This window comes from Amblyomma maculatum, chromosome 1 (genome assembly GCF_055883805.1).
Source record: "Amblyomma maculatum isolate TAMU_Amacu chromosome 1, ASM5588380v1, whole genome shotgun sequence".
Classification (NCBI taxonomy): domain Eukaryota; kingdom Metazoa; phylum Arthropoda; class Arachnida; order Ixodida; family Ixodidae; genus Amblyomma; species Amblyomma maculatum.
Window position 1 is genome coordinate 314655661 of NC_139344.1, and position 24626 is coordinate 314680286.

The following is a 24626-nucleotide window of genomic DNA, read 5'->3' on the forward strand; positions in this document are numbered from 1 at the left end:
GAAAGCTGTGCTAGAACCCTCTTACGCTACCTATGGCTTCAAGACTGCCAGAACCGAGACCCCCGTAAGCTACGAAGATTAGCTGATTGGTGGCTGAAAGGAAGGCAAGAATAGGTCCACACTATATATTGCTATTCACGGCTGGGCGGCCTGTGGCGCCGCCGCCCGATTCAAAGGGTTCAGCCTTATCCATCCATCCATCCATCCATCCTCGCTCAGAGTCGACACGCAGGCTTCTATGAGAGTTACGCTACCATTTGTTCTGCTACCATGTAACATACACTGCGGCAGAGAAGGAGCCCCCGTGAGCCCACTACGCCATTCTAGCTCACTTTAGCTATCTTTAGCCTCGCCGACTGTTGGCTTCTTTCCTTCACATATATATATATATATATATATATATATATATATATATATATATATATATATTTAAGCTGCGTTCGATTCAGCCGTGGTTCTCTGCACCTCCGGAACCGGTTCACGGTGCGCTGCACCAAAGCGCTCGATTCACAGCAGTCCCTGCACCTTCGTCCGCGATTGATTTTGGTGCACTCGTGGTGCCACTCTGGTGCAAAGAACCGCGGCACCCTCCTAGGAGGAGGTGTAAAAATGTGGTGCACCTGTTGACGGCGCTAGCAGACGACGCGCGCTGCCGATGAGATGAATTTGTAAACATCTATGATCTAATTGGACATTTTTTTTCTCGTCGTCGACGGATCAGGCGTCATTATCCGGAAAAATGGCGAGTTCCTCTAAGGTTTTTTGTAGCAACCTGAATAGCCTCTTGAGTTCGAAGCTGAAATATCTAGCACAAGCGCTTCAGTTGTACGGGAACTTGGTGAATTGCGGTCTGTCGATCGGTCTCGGTCTGAACCACGATGTAATAACTGTGTTGACGTGAAGGAAAGCACGGCGTCGGGTTCCCCGTCCTCACTGTCGGAGGACTCCAGAAATTCCTTAAAAATGACTTCGACGACGTTGTCGTCCATGGCCTCGCGAGGCACAAAAATAACCGCACAGCGCGAACAGCTCGCGGCCAACGGAAACAAGCGAGCAGACGACAAGGCTCGATTGAAAATGCCGCACCAGTAATGTGTGGCGCTGCTGGCACGCTGCACCTGAACCACAGAACTGGAACTGCACCTCGCCGGCACCTGACTGGCACCAGCGGAACGTTTTCAGAATCGGTGCCGAGAACCAGTTCTGAATCGAACAGACCTATATATATGTGTGTGTGTGTGTGTGTGTGTGTGTGTGTGTGTGTGTGTGTGTGTGTGTGTGTGTGTGTGTGTGTGTGTGTGTGTGTGTGTGTGTGTGTGTGTGTGTGTGTGTGTGTGTGTGTGTGTGTGTGTGTGTGTGTGTGTGTGTGTGTGTGTGTGTGTGTGTGTGTAGTGACGTATCCGTAAGCTAAGTAACATCTTGTATAATTTCACAGCTTACGCGCAAGATGCTGTAAAGTTATTTGCTTTTTGCGACTAAAAAACTGCATGTGTGTGGGCGCGCGTGTGTGCAAATAACTCATGCGCAGGTACTCAAAAACAGAAAAATAAGCAGTTCATTACGTCACATCCGCCAAATTACAAACGATTCCTCCTCGCCTATCTTCTTTCCACTCGCGCATGCGCAGCCTACTAAGATCGCGCGGTGGCGACTATACTTTCTGGTGACACGAACGGAAGGAAAATGGGCGCCTCTTGCACGCCGGACGCCACAGACCGCCGCTGGTGGCGCTGCAGTTACGTTTACTATAAAGCCCCTTGATACAAATTATCAAGGGACTTTAGTTTACTAGGACCGCGTGCCCCTCCGCAAAGGGAAGTCAAGGCTTGGCGCGCCGTGCAGTCTGCACATTCTTGCGATTTTGCCCTCGAACTTTCAGTTCTGCCTTCCATCACAGCAACTATAAGACATCTCTTCAAAAGCACCATGCGCAGTTCGAAATAGCCAGGAAAAAGACCAACTCGCACTGTTTTGCTCCGAGATGCCGAAGCGCGGCTATCCGGGTGCTCGTCACCTTTGTTTGCTGCTCCGAGGGACAACAAACATCGCACAAAGTGGAAACGAAGCTTGTGAAGGCAGGAGAAGCCTCTCACAGAAACATTGGCAGTGTGTGAGCATCATTTCGAGCCGCATCTCATCCTGCTGAGTGACTACGCACATATATGATCAATGGCAGAAGTGAGGATATACCGCGTGAAATCAATCACTGGCACCTGATGCGGTGCATATGCACTCTTGCCGGGTTATCCGGCATATTATTACCGTCAAACCCGTGTAGCCAAGGCTGGATGTGGGCAATATTGATGTTGCAGAGAGTTGTGCTTAGTGCAGATTCTTGCTATTAAGCCTGTGGCACCAAACGACAGCCGACATATTTTGTACCGCGTGTCCAAGCTAACTTCAGCCAAGTGTTAAAAATAAACCATTTGAGATAGGCCTGAGAAACCACTTGCTGCAGCCACTTGGCGCACCAGTTCTGAACAAAAGGAAGACTTCGGGGAAGAAAGCTTTGACTGTTTGCGTGATCTCGAATACTACCACTGGCTCAATAAAGCAGAAGCTGAGATTAAATTAAATTCAATTCCGCGTAGTCATAGTATGTCCTTGGATATCTAGCTGGCACATTTATTTAATCATTTATTCATTCTTATTAGCTGCGGCCGTGACTAAACAGCCCAGTCTCAGCGCTATACTGGCTATACAGGCTGATAATTTTTGTATTTCGTGGGCTTTCTTTAGAGCTTGGAAAAACGATGAGGCTTTCTTTATCGGAAATAAATGGAATGGTGGTTTTAGAAGGCGCTCTCAAATTCTGCAAACCCAGTTATTGTCTAAAGGCGATAGTTAATCAATTAGAAAAAATAATTACTAATTACTTAACTTCAAAATTAAAAATTGCCTGGGGCGAACCAGTTGGCTGGCAGCTGTACTCAAACTAACTGTGATAAAAGCTTTAATCTTTTTTTTTTTTGAAAAAAAAAAAGATAAGTCACATGTATTAAACTTGGCTAATTTTATTAATTTTAAGGACAACAGAGGCCTTTTGTACCCTTCAAGTGATACCAGTTTGTGGCTGACCTTGAGAATGTGTTTACAACCTGCTTCAGCCTAAATTCAAGCAGACAGCTTGTACTCAGTATATGCTACTGGCCAATCAAACCTGCTAACTTGGGTGCTCTGACCACTGTCAAATTGGTGCAGCTGAAATCACTGCTTAACTACCCGCATGCACTTTTTCACAAAATGCATTAACCAGCGCAATGTCAAGATTCAAAGCACCTGAAGATGAGCAGATGGATGCTCTTAGGACTATTTGTGTAGTAAATAATTTCACAAAACAACTCATTGCTGATGGCTTCTGTCCCATGCACTCAAATAAAATAAAACAGCAGTGGAGAAGCCTTGTGAAGTACCTAAACAAAACTGCTCTGCCCGTCTCATATATGTATTTTTGGCATATATGTTATGCATATGAGATGATGAAAAGATTTTAGCACCTGACTTACAGCGATTATTTATAACAGATATTGTTGCTGTGAACAGAGAATAATGGTGACGCCACAGAATATCGACGGATAATTCGTTTCAAAGCGTAGGACTTGCTTTTTTCATGACCACTTTGTAATATATATATATAGCAGCCTGAAGCTGCTCTTCACTTTACCAGTTGGCAAATTTCCTAACGCTAAGCAGATATCAAGCTAAAATGAGCATTCCTGGTTACAAGTGGATACCGAATAGCGCAGTGTAATATAATCATCACTATTGGATAAAGGAAAGTTACTGCGGCGTGGTTAGAGAGATGCGAGAACCCGTGCCTGCGCACGATGCCTGGCCGCTCTGCTAACAGTCTGCTGCTGACAGTTGAGTTGGCTCTGTAATAAAGCGGGCTCTGCAGGGCTCAGAAAAATACCCGTCCCGTACAAATGAATGTGCCGTAACGATTTACAGTGCGCGATAACTCGTCCCGCATGAGCTGTAGCAGACGCCAGCGAAATAAGAGCGCTTTCACCCTAGTGCAACGGCGAAAACCCAAATAATGTCGAATGAAACGCCTTCTATCATGGGTGGAGGTCCACATGCGTCGGCATAGGGAAAAAATCACCACTTTTACTGAATAGGCGCACAAAAGCATCGGTACAATGTCGCACTATTGCAAGAAAGCATTGAAAAGTCGGCTAGTAGATGTTGCAGTGGCGCCGTCTGGCGGCGTCAATGAAAATCGGCGTGCCCGAGCGTCGTCGTTCGCGCCACTAGAAAGTCCGCCAATCCAATCCAAGCTGCAGCGCTCCTCCAGCCCCTGCCTTGCTAGGGTGGCTAGCCGTTTCTTCCTTTTTGTTGCTTTTTCCCCTCCGCAGTCTCATTGTACTATGTGCGCTCACGGTTTTTCCGTCCTCGTTTCACCATTTTGCATTTCATGCTTTTTCCGGCAACCTGTTTCCTTTGCCACAAGAAGCTTAGCAGGCGCAACGGCTGCTTCGCGCTGTTGCACCGTCGGTCTTTGACGTTCTGCGATCACACGCCGAAAGCGCTAAATTACTGCGAGACATGTTACTGATCGGACTGACCGGTGGCATCGCGTCGGGTAAGAGCACGGTCGCCGGAATTTTGCTTTCGCTTGGCATCGATGTGATAGACGCCGACAAGATCGCCCGCGACGTCGTTGAACCAGGAAAGCCCGCCTGGCAGCAGATACGGCGCGAGTTCGGCTCAGAGGTGTTGCTCAAAGACGGTCAGATCAACCGGCCTGCGCTGGGGCGTATCGTGTTCAGTGACCACGAAAAGAGGCGCAAGTTGAATAGGATCACTCACCCCGAGATCCATAAGGAGATGGGCGTCCAGTGCGTCAAACTTTTCCTGCGAGGTCGCCAGTTCGTCGTCGTCGACGTGCCGCTGCTGTACGAGACCAAGACGATGCTTCCCTTCATGCACAAGGTGATCGTAGTGAAGTGCTCACCCGCACAGCAGGTCAAGAGGCTCATGCTCCGGAACGGCTTCAACGAGGAAGAGGCGCAGAAACGCATCGATTCTCAGCTGCCCCTGGAGCAGAAATGCGACCTTGCAGATTTCGTCATCGACAACACGGGGGAACTGGACCGGGTGCGCGCTCAGGTCGAAGACATAGTGCGCCAACTCAGGAGCTCCTGGGTACACTGGAAGTTGCGCGGTGCCGTGCTCCTCGCAGTTCTGACGCTGCTGCTGGGTGCGACGTGGGTGGCCGGTCGGATCTGGAGCGCGCTTTGATTCCGAAGGGAGGTGCCGGCTCACTCCCTAAACACAGACGTGTGTACTTCTTTCATACCATAGTGCAGTGTACCATTAACACAGTATACTTTGATACCAGGGCAATGTGTATATACAGAAGGTTTTATGGCATAACTCATTTTTATGACCATGTACAAATTGGCGTTCACAGTGTGCAATATACGAATGGTGATAATCAAGGCTCACTGTCTCCAATTTACTGTTAAATCATACCAGTGGATAAAACGATGCTAGACATGCTGATGCTGTTTGTACACACTGCTTGACTCTGAACTGCCACTATGTCTTGATAATAACAAGGTGTCAATGCTGCTGGGCAAACTTTTACGTGTCTCTACAGAGAGCTTGTTCACCAGTGCAACCATCTGGTCCATTTGTATGCGTTGCTGTTGGTCCAACTGATCCAACTTTTCCTTCACTTCTGAAAAGTTCCACAGACTTTCCTGAAAGAAAAAAAAAAAAGAAAAATTACGGCCGATTTGCATAGTTAATTAAATTCGAAGTAGGTGCATAGCACTGCTTAACCATTGTACTTCAGCACGTCAAGCACGGCGAACCTGCACCACAGTGCCTGACGACCGGCTTCATTCATTGCGACGCGAAGGTCCTCAGCTTTCCTTACACCATCTTCAGAAATGAATGAAAACAGGCAACAGGAGGTAAGCACAAGCTTTACGACGCGGCGAGTGGCTCGCAGCCGAGGTCCAGGGAGCACGTCTGCTGTCCGTGAAGGCTGAGGAGTGACTGATGTGAGGGGAGAGATGCCGAAGTTGAAGACGCACGAGCGACACACGACTGCTCACTCCGGAGTAACACACGCTTGTGAAACGCTGTGTCGGCCGCCACGTCTGCAACTGACACGCTCCTCTCACTGTCTTACTCTCTCACTGGGTGCATCTATGCGGCCGCTCCGCCCCATCAGTGTTAAGTCGCGTGATCCGGGCGTTGCCACTTTCCCTTCCTCCTCTTCAAGTTCACGGAGAGATGGGTGGACAGAGAGAGACGGTGTGACTTCTGCGGCAGCTATGCGGTTGCTCCGCCTCCGCAATGCTGAGCCACGCGATGCGCGCGTCGCCACCTTCTCTTTCTCCACTTCAAGTTCACGAAGAGAAAGAGAGTGAGCGGCTTCGGACAGACATCGGCGAAATCCGTGATTGCGGCTAGTAGTGCTACGCACTAAAAAAAAAAATGGCCGATTTCAATAGATAATCAAATATGAAGTAGGTGCGTAGCACCGCTTATCCCCGCTATACCTTTCATGCATACACTTCAGCGATTTACACTCTCTCCAAAATCTTCCCTCAGCTCACGCAAGAGGTGGCCAACAGTCACAAAGACAAACAGCGCCGGCGGTTGTGCGGTTGCCAAGAAAATCGCATTCAAATATCCTTGTCGCAGCTTGATTTTTCGCGAGCCTCTCAGTGGCGTGTACCTTTCTGGCAGCAGCCTTCGCTTGCAGTCGAGCATCTCGTTGCCCTGGAGTTTCTACCGTACGTTTCTTCCTCTTCGCTTCGGCATCCATTTCACGCCGACGCTCAGTGTCTTGAGCCGTTTCGTGAGCATGCTCGGCACGTTTCCTCGTTCTTTGTGCTTCTAAATTCTTGCACCGTTTAGCTGCAACACTAAATTCAGTAGACTCACGTTCCCGCTGCCTTCGTAATCGTTGTGCTTCAGCACGTCGAGCCCGGCGAACCTGCGCCGCAAAGCCAGATGGACTGGCTTCATCCATTGCGACGCGAAGCAAACGCACACACGCTTGTGCAACGCTGCCCTGGGACGGCCGCCACGTCCGCAACTGACACGCCCCTCTCTCATGTCTTACTCTCTAACTGGGTGCATCATACTGTCGCTCCGCCCCCTCAGTGTTAGATCGCGGGATGTAGGCGTCGCCACTTTCCCTTTTTCCTCTTAAGTTTACGGAGAGATGGATGGACAGAGAAAGAGAGAAGCTTCTACTACAGCTCCGCGGCTGCTCCACCTCCTCAATGCTGAGACGCACGCGTAGCCACCTTCTCTTTCTCCGCTTCAAGTTCACGAAGAGAGAGAGAGTGAGCGGCTTCGGATAGACCCCGGCGAAATCCGTGATTGCGGCTAGTAGTGCTACGCACTAAAAAATGCAACGGGCATCTGGCAACTGCTGTAGTGTGAGAGAGACCAAAAACAATGAAGCATAAGTTCCTTGATTAGAATAAACTAAAATTTGTCTCATGATGGATGTGAACCAGTTTTCCATATGACCTAAAGAGAGGAATTGCTTCAGGGTATGGATCTAAATATACTTTTCACATCAATAGACAGTATGCACTGGCGCTCATGTAGTGCCCAACTACGCAACCGGCTGCCATACTTGTGGTCCAGGTAGCAGACGAACGCCTCCACTAGCATGTTTTCCTAGTACGGAGATTGTCTTTTGGAACTCGTGAACATGGGAAAATCGACCAGCCGTCGCCATGCTCTACAGCAGCAAGAAACTAAATCTGAAATAAACGCCATTTTGGGTGAGCAGCTGCGCTGCTTACGCTCTGCTTAGTGCTGCTCGAGCCGAGGTCGAGAAACGGGTCCAACGACGCTGTGGACCGACTCGAAACAAATAATGGTCAGGGGCAGCAGCGCTTCAGTGGAATCGGAGAGTCGGAATTTGGAAGCGTTATTATTAGCACACTAGAGAATCTTTTATTTTTCTTTTACACAAAAGTTGCTGTCCACTGTCGCATTCCGTGAAATCGGAGAGTCGGAATGTAAAAGTGTTATTATTAGCACACTAAAGAAATGTGTTTTTACACAGATTGCTGTCCACTATCGCATTTAAGGACAGCTCATTGAGGCACCAAAATGGGCGAAGTGCGTAGTGATGGCTCATTTTTAAGCTGTACACCGTGCGTGTTAACAAAAGTCGACACACGAGTGTGAAGCCGATACTTGGTACTCGGCGCTTTATCCCTGTGTGTCTGTCTTTCGTGTTGACATCTGTAAACACGAGTTAAACTGGCTGGTTTCTGAGTTAGGCGGCAAGCTTGCATTATTGCTCTGGCGCAAGCATAGATTCTCAGCATGTGTACAAGGAAAAAAAAAAAGTAATCGCCAGGGTGGCAACGATACCCCTAGGAAACAGCGCATGTCCCAAGGACTCGATCGTTTCAAGGTCCAAAACAGGCCGAGGTCACATATTTCATACGTACAGCTTTTGGGAAAATCTAATTGGTGTCTATCCTGAGCTTATCCGGGATGCACCTTGTCCTAAACGTTCGCAGGTAACCCCAAGGGTAAACTCTGAAGCACTATGTTTAGGTCACATATGCAGAAGAGATCGAAATCAAGGGTCGCAGATACGTCATCTAGAGTAATGCAAGAGCCCCGTAGACCCGCTGCAGCCGGACAATGGTGACAACAGCCATTCCAGAACAGATCATGTGCCCACCCTAAGTGGCGTTTGTTTAAGACACATTTTCAAGCAGCTGTCGAGTGCGACAATTACAGGCCCGATTTACGATACATGCGAAGTCTAAGTGACAACATGAATGTGGCAAGCGAGCAACCGTAACAAGATGAAAGCACTTTTGGAGCAATACTGGCAAGATTTCGTCTGCTACGTGCACCACAAAAACGGCTGCCGATGACATAGTTGGGCGCCATGTGGGCTCAGTGCATACCACCTATACATGACTTTGTCTTTGCCGTAATCTAAATTGAAAAAAAAGTGTCGCAGGAAATACTCATGTGGATTCTTATCAAAATTGTGATGCAACCATTCTTTGTGCAGCATTCAGGGTGGTTTCCAACGACATATACACCTCTGACAAGTTAAGTGTCCACTGAGAAGTGAGTTACTGCACCTTCCTTTCCCCCAAAGCCAACTTAAACAAAGTATAAAAGTATTTGCAGAATAAGAAGGTGGTCTTAAAGATGCTGAGACAGATACTGCTCCTTTCTTTCTCCAAAAACCAACAGAGACAAAAAAATATGAAAGTATTGGCAGGACGAGGAGGCAGTAAAGCCGCTTCATGTCTACTCTTAAAGGGCCCCTAAAATATTATTTACAGTAATATTCTAATGCAAGTAATACATAGAGGTGGTCTTTGCGAGTATATGAATCAAATTTGAAAGCTTTGCATGGAGCCTATAATTTACAAATAATTTTTTTAAAAATGCTCCTGGAGACCGCCCGCAGCCTATATGGGTGAAACATCCCTGCACACAAACCTCTCCAGTGACTTCGTTTCGGCATGCTGAGCGCACCCGCTCATTAAATGCTCCAAAGTTACGTAGGTAGCACGGGACATCGTCGCAATTTGTTTTCTGTTTTTCTTCCGCACCAGCATGGACTAAATTGAGCAGGAAGAGGAGGAACATTATTTTCGGCCGCCCATATGTGTGGTGCTAATGAAGCTAGCTTAAAAATTTTTGTATTGCAGAGAGGATTGATGGGACACCTATTGCTCGTGTGAGTTTTCTAGTTTCGGTAAATAGCTTTTTATGTACCTTTTACGGTGCAGCTAGAGCATTCCCCCAATTTTTTCATTAGCCTTTCTTTAGATTAGTCAATAAGAAAACTTCCCCTTTTATTTTTGCACTGTGCAATTTGTTGGCCAAACATGCATGAGGCTCTCAATCAGCTGAAGTGGCAGACCATACAGCTGCTCAACACACAAGACAGCTTATGTCTGTCAGGTGGTAAAAGCACATATAAACAATCCCTCTAGATGTGTTTTGAACCACTGTTTCTTCTTGGGATATTTAGCCATGTCTTTTACCACTTCACCTAACCCTGTGCTCTGAGGGGCACTTTCCTGGAAAATTAAACAGGCATCATTGTGTATTAAAGAAACAGAAGGCTTTGTGCTCTTTATAAGTTTTTTCACTGTGTAAGGATCCATTGTTTCTAACAAGCAAAGGTTGCTCTCTCACTCACATTCTTTGGCTGAGATAGGGTAGTATTTTCCTCAGGACGAGCAGGAAACTCAAGCAGTGCACGGAATTCACGTTGCTTTCTTCTCAACTTCTTCAGTTCATCCTGAAGCTCCTTATGAATATCGAAAGGTATATTCTTCCTAAAAAGCAAGAGCCCCTTTTTATACTGATGCATATGATAATGAGGAAGAAACGTGCTGGGTAGCTACACAGCAATAGATGTAATGTTGTCAAAGAAAAGTCAAGCAAAAAAGACAGTTTGGCGTTTCAGGAGACTTTTCTGTTTGAAAGACCTATTCTGATGCTGAATTGAGAATTACTTAAACCCCACAAGAAGGCTTCACTGCTCAATGCAGGTGCACCGAACACTGCAGTTTGTTCAACAACCAAAATTTGAATGATGGCTGAACTTTTCAACATATAGCAAATATGCCTCAAGGTCACTGGTATTGGTCATCCCTGCCAAATGGATGCAGCTGACACAGGACCAGATTAATTGGAGGGATATGGGGGGAGGATCTACAGTGGGCACAGTCAGGCTGGCAATGATGATGAGGATTCCATAAAGAAAAAAAAAAGTAAACCCAAAGCCATATTGCCATCATTCCATAATGACAGTGTAAGCAAAGGCGTGCAGCGGTGGCGTAGCGGTAGAACATCCGCCTCGCATGCAAGAGGACTGGGGTTCAAATCCCGGTGCCGTGCAATTCTCCACCGGATGAAAAAAAAAAACAAATCCGCGTGTCGATGGAATTGCATAAACAGGTTTGGGGTGCGACCTGATGCCGGTGAACACCTCCGGCAACGCACTCCCTCACCAGAACAGGAGTTGACCACCCTGGTGCAGTAATTGGCCACAACCTCCTATGATAAGCTCCATAAAACCCCGGCCCTCAGTCACCAGCGGCTGCGGAACAACTGACCACGGCGGCGGTCAGACCTGTGACGCAGCAGGGGGTGCTAAGAAAGCCTGGCTCCGCTGGACAGGCCGCCATTGGAAACTGACCCTGGCAACGTTTAATGCTAGAACCCTAGCTAGTGAGGCTAGCTTAGCAGTGCTGTTAGAGGAACTAGAGGGCATGAAATGGGATGTCATAGGGCTTAGTGAGGTTAGGAGGCCGAATGAGGCATATACTGTACTGAAGGATGGGCATGTACTGTGTTATCGAGGCTTACCAGAGAGGCGACAACTAGGAGTAGGTTTCCTTGTCAATAAGTATATAGCGGGTAATATAGATGAATTCTATAGTATTAATGAGAGGGTTGCAGGCATCGTAATTAGGCTTAATAAGCGGTATAAACTGAAGGTTGTACAGGCCTATGCACCTACATGTAGTTATGATGACCAGGCAGTTGAAAGCTTCTACGGTGATGTAGAGTCGGCAATGCGAAAAGTAAAGACGCAGTATACTGTACTAATGGGCGATTTCAATACCAAGGTAGGGAAAAAACAGGCAGGAGACAAGGCAGTAGGTGACTATGGCATTGGTTCTAGGAATAGCAGGGGGGAGTTACTAGTTGAGTTTCCAGAGCGCAATAACTTACGAATCATGAATACCTTCTTCAGCAAACGGAAGAACCGGAAATGGACATGGAAAAGTCCTAACGGAGAGACTAAAAATGAAATCGAATTCATAATGTGTTCAACCCCCGCCATTGTGCAGGATGTAGAGGTAATCGGGAAAGTGCGATGCAGTGACCACAGGATGGTGAGGTCCCGAATTAGCCTAAATCTGAAGAAAGAACGCAACAGATTAGTAAGAAAGAAACCCATCAACGAATTAGCGGTGAGGGGGAGGGCAGAAGAGTTCAGGATCTCGCTACAGAATAGGTATTCAGCTCTAATTGAGGATGGCGACATTACCCTAGAGGCAAGGAACAATAATTTCAGAGATATCATTACTGAGTGGGCGGTAGAAGTAGGCGGTAGGATAGTTAGAGAGGATACCGGTAAGCTGTCTAAGGAGACGAAAGATTTGATTAAGAAACGCCAGAGTATGAAAGCTTCCAATCCAACAGACCAGATCAATATGGCCGAGATATCAAAGCTAATCAATAAGCGCAAGGTGGCCGATATAAGGAAGTATAACATGGAGAAAATTGAGCATGCTGTAAAGAACGGGAGAAGCCTTAAAGCGGTAAAGAATAAATTGGGCATAGGCAAAAACCAGATGTATGCGATAAGGGACAAGGCGGGCAACGTCATCACTAATATGGAAAAGATAGTCAAAGTAGCCGAGAAGTTCTATACAGATCTCTACAGTAGCCAAAGTAGTCAGGACCGTAATGAGATTGGCGGTAGGGAAAAACAGTCAGACGTTCCACCAGTGACGAAGAACGAGGTCAAGAAAGCACTAGAAACTATGAAAAGGGGGAAATCAGCTGGGGAGGATCAGATAACTACAGATTTGCTGAAGGACGGGAGGATATCGTGCTAGAAAAACTGGCCACCCTGTATACGCAGTGCCTGGTGTCATCGACGGTACCGGAAGCATGGAAGAATGCAAACATTATCCTCATTCACAAGAAAGGGGACTCTAAGGACCTTAAAAATTACAGACCAATCAGCGTACTGTCTGTTACGTATAAGGTATTTACTAAGGTAATCGCTAATAGAATCAGGACAACCTTAGACTGCAATCAAGCAAAGGATCAAGCAGGGTTTCGGAGACGGTACTCTACTATCGATCATATCCATACCATCAATCAGGTGATAGAAAAATGCTCTGAATATAATCAGCCCTTATACATAGCATTCATTGACTACGAAAAAGCATTTGACTCAGTTGAAACCTCGGCGGTGATGCAGGCATTGCGGAATCAGGGGGTAGACGAGCCGTACGTGAAAGTGCTGGAAGATATATATAGTGGCTGCACAGCAACCATAGTTCTGCATAAAGAAAGTAACAAAATTCCCATAAAGAAAGGTATTAGGCAAGGAGACACAATCTCCCCAGTACTATTCACAGCTTGTTTAGAGGAAGTATTCAGAGACTTGGAATGGGAGCAATTAGAGATAAGGGTAGATGGAGAATACCTCAGTAATCTGCGATTTGCTGATGACATTGCCTTGCTAAGCAACTCGGGGGATGAACTGCAAATAATGATTGATGACCTAGACAGAAAAAGTAGAAAGGTAGGCTTGAAAATCAATATGCAGAAGACTAAGGTAATGTTCAACAGCCTCGGGAAGGAACAGCAGTTTACATTAGGTAGCGAAATACTGGAAGTAGTAGGCGAATATGTCTACTTAGGACAGGTAGTAACCGCAGATCCGGACCATGAAAAGGAAATAACAAGAAGAATAAGATTGGGATGGAGCGCATTTGGCAAGCACTCGCAGATTATGACTAGCAGCTTACCGGTATCGCTCAAGAGGAAAGTATACAACAGTTGCATCTTACCTGTACTCACCTATGGGGCAGAAACGTGGAGGCTAACCGAGAGGGTTCTACTTAAGTTGAGGACAACTCAGAGGGCTATGGAATGAAAAATGATATAGGGTAACATTAAGAGATAGGAAGCGTGCAGAATGGGTCAGAGAAATAACTCGAGTTATACTGACATTCTAGTGGAAATTAAGAAGAAGAAATGGACATGGGCAGGACATGTAGTGCGAAGAGAGGATAACCGATGGTCGCTTAGGGTAACAAACTGGATTCCAAGGGAAGGAAAGCGTAGCAGGGGGCGGCAGAAAGTTAGGTGGGCGGATGAGATTAAGAAGTTTGCAGGGGTCAAGTGGATGCAGCTAGCACAGAACCGGGTTAAGTGGAGAAATATGGGAGAGGCCTTCGCCCTGCAGTGGGTATAATCAGGCTGATGATGATGATGATGATGAAGAAGCAAAGGCAGGCACAACTGATGAATCATCGCAGTGGCAGCATGACAGTGCGTGGTATGAGAGGAGGTCAGTAGACTGTTGCCACCTTGTACACAGTTCTTGCTTCTTTCTTTCTGACAATCAAGGAAAAAAAGAAAAGGTCATGTATGGCCAGTGGTGCGTTCTGCAAAGGTGCTCCCCTGTCATGCTGAAAACAAACAAAATGGGTCCGACAGATAGGTCTGCAAGCCCCATTGCTGTGTGGTGCGGCCACCCCAACAGTCAGTCACCTCTGCTGATCTTTTTACTCATACCGATACATATGTATAGAATATGTATACCTAATCAATTTGGCCAAGCTAATGCATTCGCACTATTTAGGGAAAGTTGGAATGCACAATGTGCCGCAAGGAGCTGAATATACCGAAAACTATAGCAAAACAAGGCTAAAGTTCGAATGAGGAGGAAAGGGAAGAAGAGATACTCCATTTTGTCAGCTCTGTGCAGTGCAGCTGAAGCTACAGAGGGATGCACTGATTTCAGAAAGTGCACAACAAAATGCTGTTCCACACTTAATTACATTGAAGGCACACTGGCTACTCACGATGAAGAATCTCAGACATTTTTTTAACTCTCTCTTAAAGTCATGACGCCTACTTAAAATACATGTTTATGTGAACACGTAACAGAAACACAGATTTAAATGTTTCACAGGGTTGCAGTATGGTCATGACTTACCACTCTTGGCTTTGGCTGCACTGCATGAAGATACAGCACAAGAGTATAGGAAAATAACTAAAAGGCCTGCGGTGACACACATTTATAATGAAAAGTGCAAGTAGCATTCATGACCAAAGTACAAAAAGCAAACCTTTCAACTCACTTCAGGTGGGCTGCTTCAGCTTGCATATTGCAGTTTGCTGATTTCAGGCTCCTTACTTTGGATTGGTATATATCCACTGCCTTTCGGTATTCCTTATTTCGCTGTAGGGGTAAGATGCAGGAAACCATGGAAAAGAAGCAAATCATCCAAACACGTACAAATAAAGGTTTTCTTGCCACCTTGGAGCATATATCGTGCCTACTAAGATAGTTGCTAATATGCCAAAGAAATCCCATAGCCACTTTCTTTTTTTTTCCCATATAACATAAGGAAAACTTGAGTGTTAGTTTTGTACATATTATTTTTAGCTGGAGTAATGTGCATACAATGCAACAAGAATATAAAGAGCCAAGCACATCCCGACTTGTATGGAGCGTCAGCGAGAAGATACATAATTACGGCTGGCTACAACCTTTAATAACTGCTTGCTGTGCATTCTTTGTGAAGATGAAAGAGCAGAAGGAATGATGGAACAGTCAGGATATGAGACATTGAGGAAAGAAAGAGCGACTCATGGTCTTGGCTTAATGAAGCTCAATGAACGTAAACAGACAGAATGACTTGAATACATGACGAAGATGCTGCAAATGCGACTAGTAGTAACACTCAGAGTTGGTTACAAAGAGCATTTGACATACATGTGAGCAGTGTTGATATCGTCAAGAATTTGGACCACACTTAATAAGTACTTTTTGTACCATTGTAAATAAAACAAAATCAAATGTAAAACCGTGCACATCTTATGGCAGCCGACACGTAAAACCAGAGCAGCCAGATTTTCATGTGAAAAAAAATGTGCTCTTGGCAGTCTTCCTAAAGACAACAAAACCTTGCTGGAAAATTTTACTCACCTCCTTTAGGGCCTTCAGCTTCCAGTTAAATTCCTTGTGGGCCTGCCGCAACTCAGCTTCAAGTTCCTCAATTCGTTTTACAAAGTCATACTTCTCCTGCTCCCATGCTAGCTTCATCTGCATGCTGGCCCTTTCAGTCTGCTCTGAGAGTTTTACAGCATTTAGATGAGCAGCCTGCAACAATGAGTTAGATGTCATGAATAAATAACGCAGAACCCATTTTGATGTCAAGAATTTGGCTAATACTGAAGGACATCTGGACTGTGAAGCGGTGAAGAATTTTTATACAAAAACATTCAAAGGCAGGCAGTTACTCTCAGCAACGAATGTAGAGGAAAATGTGAGCTCATGTTTTTGGACAATTTTTATGCTGCATTGTTTAAATCTGTTACTCAAAGGCAATCTGCAGTGAATATACGAAAGTGCTTTTGATGCATTTATGCACTTATCATCCGAAGAAACACTGTACCACTGCCTGTAACACGTGCTCTAAAACCTCTAAACACTTATGAAATTCGGTGAGACATGACTTCTGAAATCTGGCATGGCAGGAATGTCCTTCTCGTGTGCGTTGTTTCCTGCTGTATGAGATTCTAGAATACATATTTGCAACTGATTGAACAAAGACGAAACATGAGTGGCAAAATATCAAATGTGTTTTGAGTTGTTGCTGCCAGAATGCCAGTGATCTTTAAATCTAGCATGAATGGCAAGCACCCCCGATTTATGCTGTGTGTGAGAAACCATTGCAGAAAAAGGGTTACATTCAAAGCATTTTGCACTAATTAGCATTAAATGGTGTGCTAAGAATGCAACTGTGTACAAAGCGAACTTGCAGCCCTCTCTCTCAGAGCATGTGTTGTGCATAGAAGTGATCCCTTTATTGTGGATGAATTTCTTGTCCACCATGTTACAAACAAGGTGGTTTTATATTTGCTGTAGAGAGAACACAGTAAATAATGCTTTTCAAGAAAGTAAGCAGATTTACATGCCATTTTTGGGCAGACATGTTTTGCCACCAATAACGACATTAAATATATGACATGACGACGCGTACCAGCTTCCTCCTCGACAATATTACACCGATAATGGCCTCCATCGCTCTTCCTCTCCGCCGACTTCCCCTGACCGGTCTATGATAGCACGGCCATCGCGTCGTCGCTCCCCATCACCCTTTCGCAGAACTTTGTCACCCCTTCGCCCTCCATCTTCAGCTTCTACCCGCCACACGGAAAACTAACCTGTGCAGTTTCCGGAGGTAAAGCTCCACCGCCTGCCGTCACTCCAATGCCTCCTCTGCTCCCATCCAACATATTGACTGTATTCATTGAAGGAAATGTACTGGAAGCTTTAATTGATACCGGTGCCGCTATTTCCATTATGAAGCTCGACTTGTGTTTAAAACTCCGAAAAGTGTGCACTCCTTACACCGGTCCTCCTTTACGTGCTACAAATGGTCAGAATATTAACCCTTGTGGAGCGTGTACAAGCCGAGTCACCATTGATGGCATCTTGCACTTCAATGAGTTTGCTGTCCTATCCTCCTGTGTCCATCAACTCATCTTCGGCTGGGATTTTCTCCAAAACACCTCAGCAGTCATTACGTGTTCCCCTCCCACTATTGAGGTCACTGAATGCAACATTGTTGCCGATACAGAACCACCTTCCTTCCGCTTAGTTATGCTTGCCGATCATGTCCTCCATCCGGGCAACGAAGATATTCTATCCATGACATCTGGAGCAGTCACCGATGACGACGTCCTGATTTAACCCAGCACCGCCACCATTTGTGAGGCAGAAGGACACACCAGCAAATTCACCTTTCTATTTCAGATAGGCCAAAGCAGCAGCTACCCACTAGCCACAGCTCATCAACACTTTGTCTTCTTTCCACGACACGATGACCGACGATGATTACGCTCAGATGAAGATGAAGTTCACTCACAGTGCTTACAATATATATATATATATACATACATATATATATATTGCATTTTTAAGCTTGATGTGCATCTTCGCAATACAAAACTATTTCTATGATTCTCAGGGTGTTTACTTGACAACTTGTGGCATTTCGATGTCATTTCCACCAATTATGAAACTTGGTGCAAAATTTTTGATATCCTGCAGAATGTTGACTGGTATTTTGTGCTGGAGGACCAAAATATAATCTTTATGAAGGCACAAATATAATATTTTGCCAGAAAAATATTTGTTTCTGATGGAAACAACAATGGCATCTGAAAGGGTTATATAGCAAAACATCACTTTGTCACATTTTTCTGGAAAAGTATGTTCTCTACACTGGAATTCTTTTCTGTCAGAAGCTTTAATGCAGACATCATATGTGAGCTCGGCTATTTACTTTAAATAGAGTTACATAGAGGTTAAAAATGACAGTGCTAAACCACTAAATTAAATACCTGATGCCAATTTGGCACCAACTTACCCCATGGATACAGGTATATTAAATGTGTCTAAATCCTGTGAGACTTTACAACAGGTGACTAATAAAAGGATGAAAATGAAACCGGAGGAATATACAGGGCAGCATCTGTTCTGTATGTCCTTGCACCTCTATATCCATGTTTCTGTAGGACTGCAGTTACTCGGAATTATACATCCTGTGAAAGCAGAACATCAGCATTTTTTTTCGCAAGAATTAAAAAAGTAAAAAATGCTTGCAAACAAAGAAATTTAAAATAAAATTAAAAGGATGCTCAAGCTTTTTCTTAAGAGTGAGGAGCGAAGTGCCTTTAGCACTGTCTTTTCATTTTTCATTCTGCGAATACTTTTATATCTTTTTGTTTAAGTTGGTTTTTTAGGAAAGAAAGGTGCAGAGTCTCACTTCTCAATGAACACATACCCTTATCTGAGGTACATATGTAATCGTTACAAGTCTCTACTGCAAACTAGCCTCCTACTTGACTAGAAGATGGATGCTAACTAAAAGGAAAGTAGAATGATATGACAAAGAATGGTTGCGTTACAATTTTGATACGAAATCATGTGTACATTTTCTTCGACAGTGTTTTTCTCAGTTTAAGTGACAGCCATGGCTCTTCAACCAAATGAGCTGTACACGCTTCACATAAAACAATCCAGATATTAAAACAAGCTTCACCAACAAAGAATGATTAGATTCAGAGAGGACAATACAATATTTGATGCAAGATGCAGCAGCCCATTCCACAGGTAGTCTACATAGGTATCTGGAGGGCAGGAGGATGACCTTCTTTCCAAGAATTTCTGATAATGCAATTTTTTTTATGAGCATTAACTCGCATGCTCAAACACGCCTCACCTGCACGGAACACCCTTGTGACTAATCTCACCTGTCACATCTCATGGCTGTGAAAGAAAGACTGCTGTGCTGGCTATTGAAGATAGCAAAAGGTTCTGAGAGAAAAGTTCGATGGTTTCTTTTGCTTGATATAGAGTCTTGTCGTGAGAAGTTTTTAATTTTTTTTGTTCATATACCTTAAAGACTCAAGCGGCACTACATAGGGCAAGGAGGTACAATAAAGGTGTAACATACAGAATATACACAAAAAGAGGCAGACATTTAGATAGTTCGTACATGAAGTAAACACGTCATCGGAGGTAAAAATGTGCTATAGAACATTCTCAGTCTCTGGAAGCACTTCAGGCTACCAACAAATGCGTCATGGTCAATAATTGATATCACGTTTTAAGGGAGTGGAGTGTTGGTGTAAATTTCCAGCTACATCTAGCAGAAAATCTTGACGACTGTACTTAAAGGGGAGTGTAACACCCTCCCATGGCATCACATCTCCTAGTAGACACTACTTTCACCCATTCCCATGACTCATAATTCACTCCTCAGAAAGACTGCACTTGACAGTTATTTTGGTGCCCGTTAAATGTAGCCAAAACCAAAAGCTTTGTTTCATTTGTCTAGTTTAGACCACAAATATTGCCTTTTTGGTTTCTGCCTACATCTTTCTCCTGCCTAGGAAAAAATTCTGAGGATGCTGTGAACATGCAAAAATCGAACTGTCAGAACAACTGAGATCCTTATCATACCAAAATCATACATGTGCTAGGAAACACTAACTGCATAATATTCTAGTTTCAAGTTTCCATTCACTTGATTTTTGGGTTACAGACAGGATGAACTGTACCAGACAATACAGAACTCTATGCGATTATGATGTCACAGGAATGCAATTCTTTCTTCAACTGAAAGGTTATCTGCTTAAACCAGAAATTGCCACTGTGTATAAGAAGGTAACATGTGAGGCTTAAAACACATAGTACTGTTACCTGTAGCTCAAGCTGTAGACCCTCAACCTTCTCTGAAAGTGCTTCCTTCTGCTCCTGCGTATCCTTAACAGTGGCATGACTCCTGCTGAGCTCTTCATCCACAAGCTTCAGACGTTGGTGCAGCACATGATTCTCAGCTGCAGCCTTGTTTGTGTCATCCCTTGCATCCAACAATGCCTTCAACTTGGCCTTCAGAATGTGAACCTCTTCCTCCAACTCTTGCCTCTGGCTGTCCTGGGCTTGTTTTAGACGTTTCACATGCTTCTCGCTCTCAGCAAGCCTTTCTAGTGTGGCTTCTTTGGAAGTTGCGAGCTCTTGGAGCTTTGCTTCTAATAGGAGCTTTTCAGATTTCAGCTGTCTGGCGTGATCCCAATCCTTGGCTCTTGCAGTGTGGAGCTTCTTTTCCAGCTCCTTTTCCTTTTCTGCCAGCTGTTGCTTCTGGTTGCAAGAGCCCTTCACAGCCAGCTCAGCATCTGCTTTAGCACCTGAAGAAAACAAACATGACTCACCTAATGTTTGATGATGCACATGCAGCCAGCAGCAAAAGTTTACAGAATGTGAATGTGATGACAAAGTGAATTCAGTTGCAGGCTAGAATTGAAAGTAGTAGTCTGCACTTATGTGTGCATATGCAACCATGCAAAGATTTTGCTTGTCCAGTGTCCCCATGCTCTTTCATTCCCCCATCAGTATAGTCCACATTCGGTGGAACGCCTCATTAGCATTCTAGCACTGATTGCAGCTAAAATCTGATACATCCTGCAGAATAATTTAGTATATATCATACCAGAGTGTTTACATGAATGTAAATCAGATGTTCCCTTTAAGTTTTGGCTATACTGTCCATTCCTCTTGCCAATGTTTTCTAACCAAAGTAATGCACAAGGGTCTGGGAGCCCGTCTTTGAGGGGAGTCCCCCCCCCCCCTCCCAAAATAAAAAGGGAAACGAAAATGTACCAACAACAAGAACAGACTGTTTTAATTTTGGATAATTCACACGGCCAGCTTGAACAAGCTATGACACACACAGCTCTTAACCAAGAATATTTTCACTGCTGTCCTTGAATGAGCCAAATTAACATGTTTGTGCAGATCAAGTCCGTAAGCCATTTCTTGCTGATTTAGCGGCAACCTAGTGCACTCACTTTGCAGCAACAAAAATTGTTTCCAGAACCCGTGATGGCTGTGCTAATGAAACGTGAAGTAGACCCAAATTTGCCTCAACATATACAGAACTCACTTGCAAGCTCCAGCAAAGCTTTTTCATACTTGGTTTCGAGTTCGGCCTTCTGATGAACGCTGTCCATCTTTAACTGAGTAACTTCTGCCTTATGCCTTTGTTCAGCCAAGGAAAGCTTGTTCTTCAGGCTGAGCTTTTCTTCCTCAAGAGAGACAAGCTCCTGTGAAAGTCGGTTTACTTCTTGTCGATACCTGCCCAGTGCCTCTTCCAGTGCCTCTCTCTGTGAATGGATGCTTTTAAGCTTTGTTTCTGCGACTTTGTTAGCATCCTCAGCTAGTGCAAGTGCTTCTGCATGTTTGTGCAAAGCTGTCTGGTGCTCTAGCATTGCACTGTCTTTTTCACTTCTCAGCTCCTGCAGTTGAAGAGAAATGCCCTTCAATTTGCTTTGTAAGTTGACATTTTCTTTTTGAGCATTAAGAAGCCTTGTCAGGATGTCTGTTACTTCTGATGGGCTTTGCTGACTCTTTAAACGTTGTATTTCCACTAGCAGTCGATTGGCCTGTTGGAAGGAAGGTGGTAGGCAATTCAAATTATGGCATTATTACAGATTTTGAAGTATATGAAAAGAAACATCTACAGTACCTCAGCTTTGTGCTTGAGATCCAGTTCTTGTAGGGTTCTCTGATGAATCTTTTCTGCACTTTCTAACTGCGCTTTTAGCGTCGTGATCTGAACATTTGCTTCATGCAGAGATGCTTTGCACTTGTCATGATTTACTTGGAGCTGCTTAGTGTAGCATGCAAAATTATTACGTAGCTCTTCTTCTATTTCTTTTCGCAGATCATCCTCACTTATAGCACTTAACTGAAAAAAAAAAAGAAATGAAAAAGAGAGAGAGAGAGCAAGAACTAAGATGTTTGAGAAGCATTGAAAGTGAATATTTAATAGGGTGCTTTACCTTGGTACGAAGTTCACTAATTGTGGAATCTTTCTGCGCAATGATCTTATCGGCTTTCTGCAGCATGCTGGCATGGTTGTACCGTACGTCATGATGAGCTCGCAAAGCGTCTTTCAAGTCCTTCTGTAGCCTGACGTAATCCTCCTGCAGTCTGGAGAAGCGGACGCTGTGTTTGCGATTCTACAGTTTACCCATATAGTTAGGCACTTACCTCACATGGGCTGCCTTCAGCTTCTCGAACGAGTAAGTTTGCACGTCTCTGACGTGACGCTTTACATCACTGCCCATAACTTCAACGAACTCGTATGGAGCCTGTTCCATTGACTCTTCATGCGCCACACACGGCCATGGAAACTTTCGTGAAGTAAAATATAACTGCCATGTCATTTAATTGCATGGTACGCTTTACAAGCAAGGCGTCCTCTATACGCAAGTTCATGTTTCAGATGTTTCAGACGCACGAAATGTGACGCGTGCAGTGTCGTGCGTGCGCAAACAGTGTATCCACAACAAAGTTCATAACAACCGCTAGAAAGGTGGCGACATCTACGAAGCGCGTGTAAGGTGGCTAGAGCTCGTTGCGCGCCGCAAGATTTAATGTATTGCGATGGTTGAAGTAAGTACATACGTAAGTATACTACATACAGCGTTGTGCGCTCTCGACCAGTCAAGAATGCATTGCAAGCGGCCAAGAAAACGGCAGCAAACAAACTGCAGAGCACGGTGGAAGAAATACAAGGTCGAGGTGCTCCGACGGCGCGGCCGCGCTGCAGCGAGCGCGCGCAGCCACCAGGGGCAGCACATGTTCTGGGGGCCATCCTCTACCCCGGTTCTGCAGGCGTGCCTATGGAGCAACGGCGCGCGCGCTAATAATTTCCCACTTAAATCAACATTAAAATGCCCCAACTATTAGATATTTATTTTTAGATATTTACACCCAGACTTCTGAGCAGGTAGAAACTTTCGTAACGCTGACTAAACAAATAACTCCATTTCCGAGCAAACAGAGACGCGTCGTCTGCTCGAGCAGACGACACGCTGCGCTCGCCGCTCTGGAGCGCGCACCGGCGTGCTTCTAGCGCATTGCTGCTAATTGTTGCCACTTCTGGCCAATACCGGTTCAATGCCTCTTGGGTAGAGGTTCAACGCACGTGCAATGGAGCTTCGCTATTTTATCCGCCCCTTGTTCGAACCGCAACCAGATGCCGATAACACAGCGGTGAAGGCAGGAAGATCAAAGCGCTGTCGGAGAGGTTTGAGCGCCCGCTTCACCCTCGCGGGCGCGACAACAACCGTTGCCACATGAGAAACTGCGCTGCGCCAGATGGTATCAGAAGGAACGTGGCGCTCCAGTGGCAAAGCGAAGTATCGAACACACACACAAAAAAAGCTAAGCTATCTGTAGCCAGATGCGCGTGCCTATTTCAGACGACGGCATCCACACGGTCAGACTGGGTCTTTTGCCGCGCGTTCGATCTGCGGTTCACACTTTATGCTGGCACGCATAGCCTGGACTGCTTGAAAGAAACAAAGAAACTGTGCACAGGAATAAAGGTAATGTGCGTCGTCGAATGATTAAAATAAATGATTGCAGCCAAGAAACATTCTGTTTTAATGAGGCAGTTCTCCATGACCTTCGCATTTGTTCATTTCACTAATAATATTTGGAATACGTTGCTTGCTCATTGAATTTTATCGTATTTTTGTGCAATCCGTGTTTTGGTGAAGGTAAAATTCGAAAAACATCTCTGTGCTGCCCGATGCCACAAGCGCATCGGGAACACCACGCGTACAAATTACCGAATCATTCACTACGGTGTCTGCCAGCTAATTTGCAACATCGAGACATAAATGAATAAATACAATATTATGCCACAGTTGAAAAATAGTGTGCGATTCACAAATGACGTAGAACCTTGAAACCCGCGTCGTGTGCTGAGACTTGCGCAATTGCGTTATTGGAATGGCCGTAATTACTAGCGCTACGAAATTATGCAATATGCTTTCAATGAATTTGAAAGGTGAAGTAAAGGAGAAAAGGTGGACAAAGTTTAAGAAATATAAAAAAAAAATAGTCTTCAGAAATTTTCATTGTACGCTGTTTTCTTGAAATTAGCGCGATCGTACGTCTGTATTGAAACGTTATATAAAGTTAAGTTTTCGCAGTTTGATAGATAAATATGCTTAGAACATAGTGTGGAATGGATGGAAAAACTTTATTTTCGTCAGAGAGCATGTGTGGACGATTCCGTGTTAGATGGCCATCAACCCATGGCTGACGGCGACCTGGGTGGCCCACTCCACGGCCCTGGTCTGGACATAGTGTGGAAGTATTGCCGCCCTACCACGAGAGAGAGAGAGAAAGAGAGAGAGAAAATAAACATTTATTTCATCTATAGAGTTTGTAGTGATTAGATGTCTGCCATCTTCCGTAGCGGTGGTCGTCCGCCCTTATTCCAGGGCCCCGCAGGATG

The 24626-nt window shown here is 45.0% G+C and overlaps 2 protein-coding genes across 3 annotated transcripts; one reads left to right on the plus strand and one right to left on the minus strand.

The window, feature by feature from the left end:
* Positions 1-4261: 4261 nt before the first annotated feature.
* Positions 4262-5446, plus strand: Dpck (Dephospho-CoA kinase). The gene has a single exon (XM_084605055.1). It carries the CDS (start codon positions 4549-4551, stop codon positions 5242-5244), a length of 696 nt encoding a protein of 231 aa, XP_084461181.1. The 5' UTR covers positions 4262-4548; the 3' UTR covers positions 5245-5446.
* A 49-nt stretch (positions 5447-5495) lies between these two features.
* Positions 5496-22884, minus strand: LOC146207159 (uncharacterized). 2 transcript variants are annotated; one of them, XM_084604977.1, is made up of 9 exons: positions 22364-22883; positions 22153-22303; positions 21837-22058; positions 21255-21753; positions 20015-20499; positions 15728-15901; positions 14877-14977; positions 10175-10313; positions 5496-5708 (listed from the first exon to the last, which is right to left on the minus strand). In XM_084604977.1, the coding sequence occupies exons 1-9, from the start codon at positions 22537-22539 to the stop codon at positions 5496-5498; spliced, it is 2160 nt and encodes a 719-aa protein (XP_084461103.1). In that variant the 5' UTR covers positions 22540-22883. The 2 variants fall into 2 exon arrangements, with proteins under 2 accessions (XP_084461103.1, XP_084461137.1); XM_084605011.1 differs by lacking the exon at positions 10175-10313 and having other exon boundaries at positions 5533-5708; positions 22364-22884.
* Between the last annotated feature and the right edge of the window lie 1742 nt (positions 22885-24626).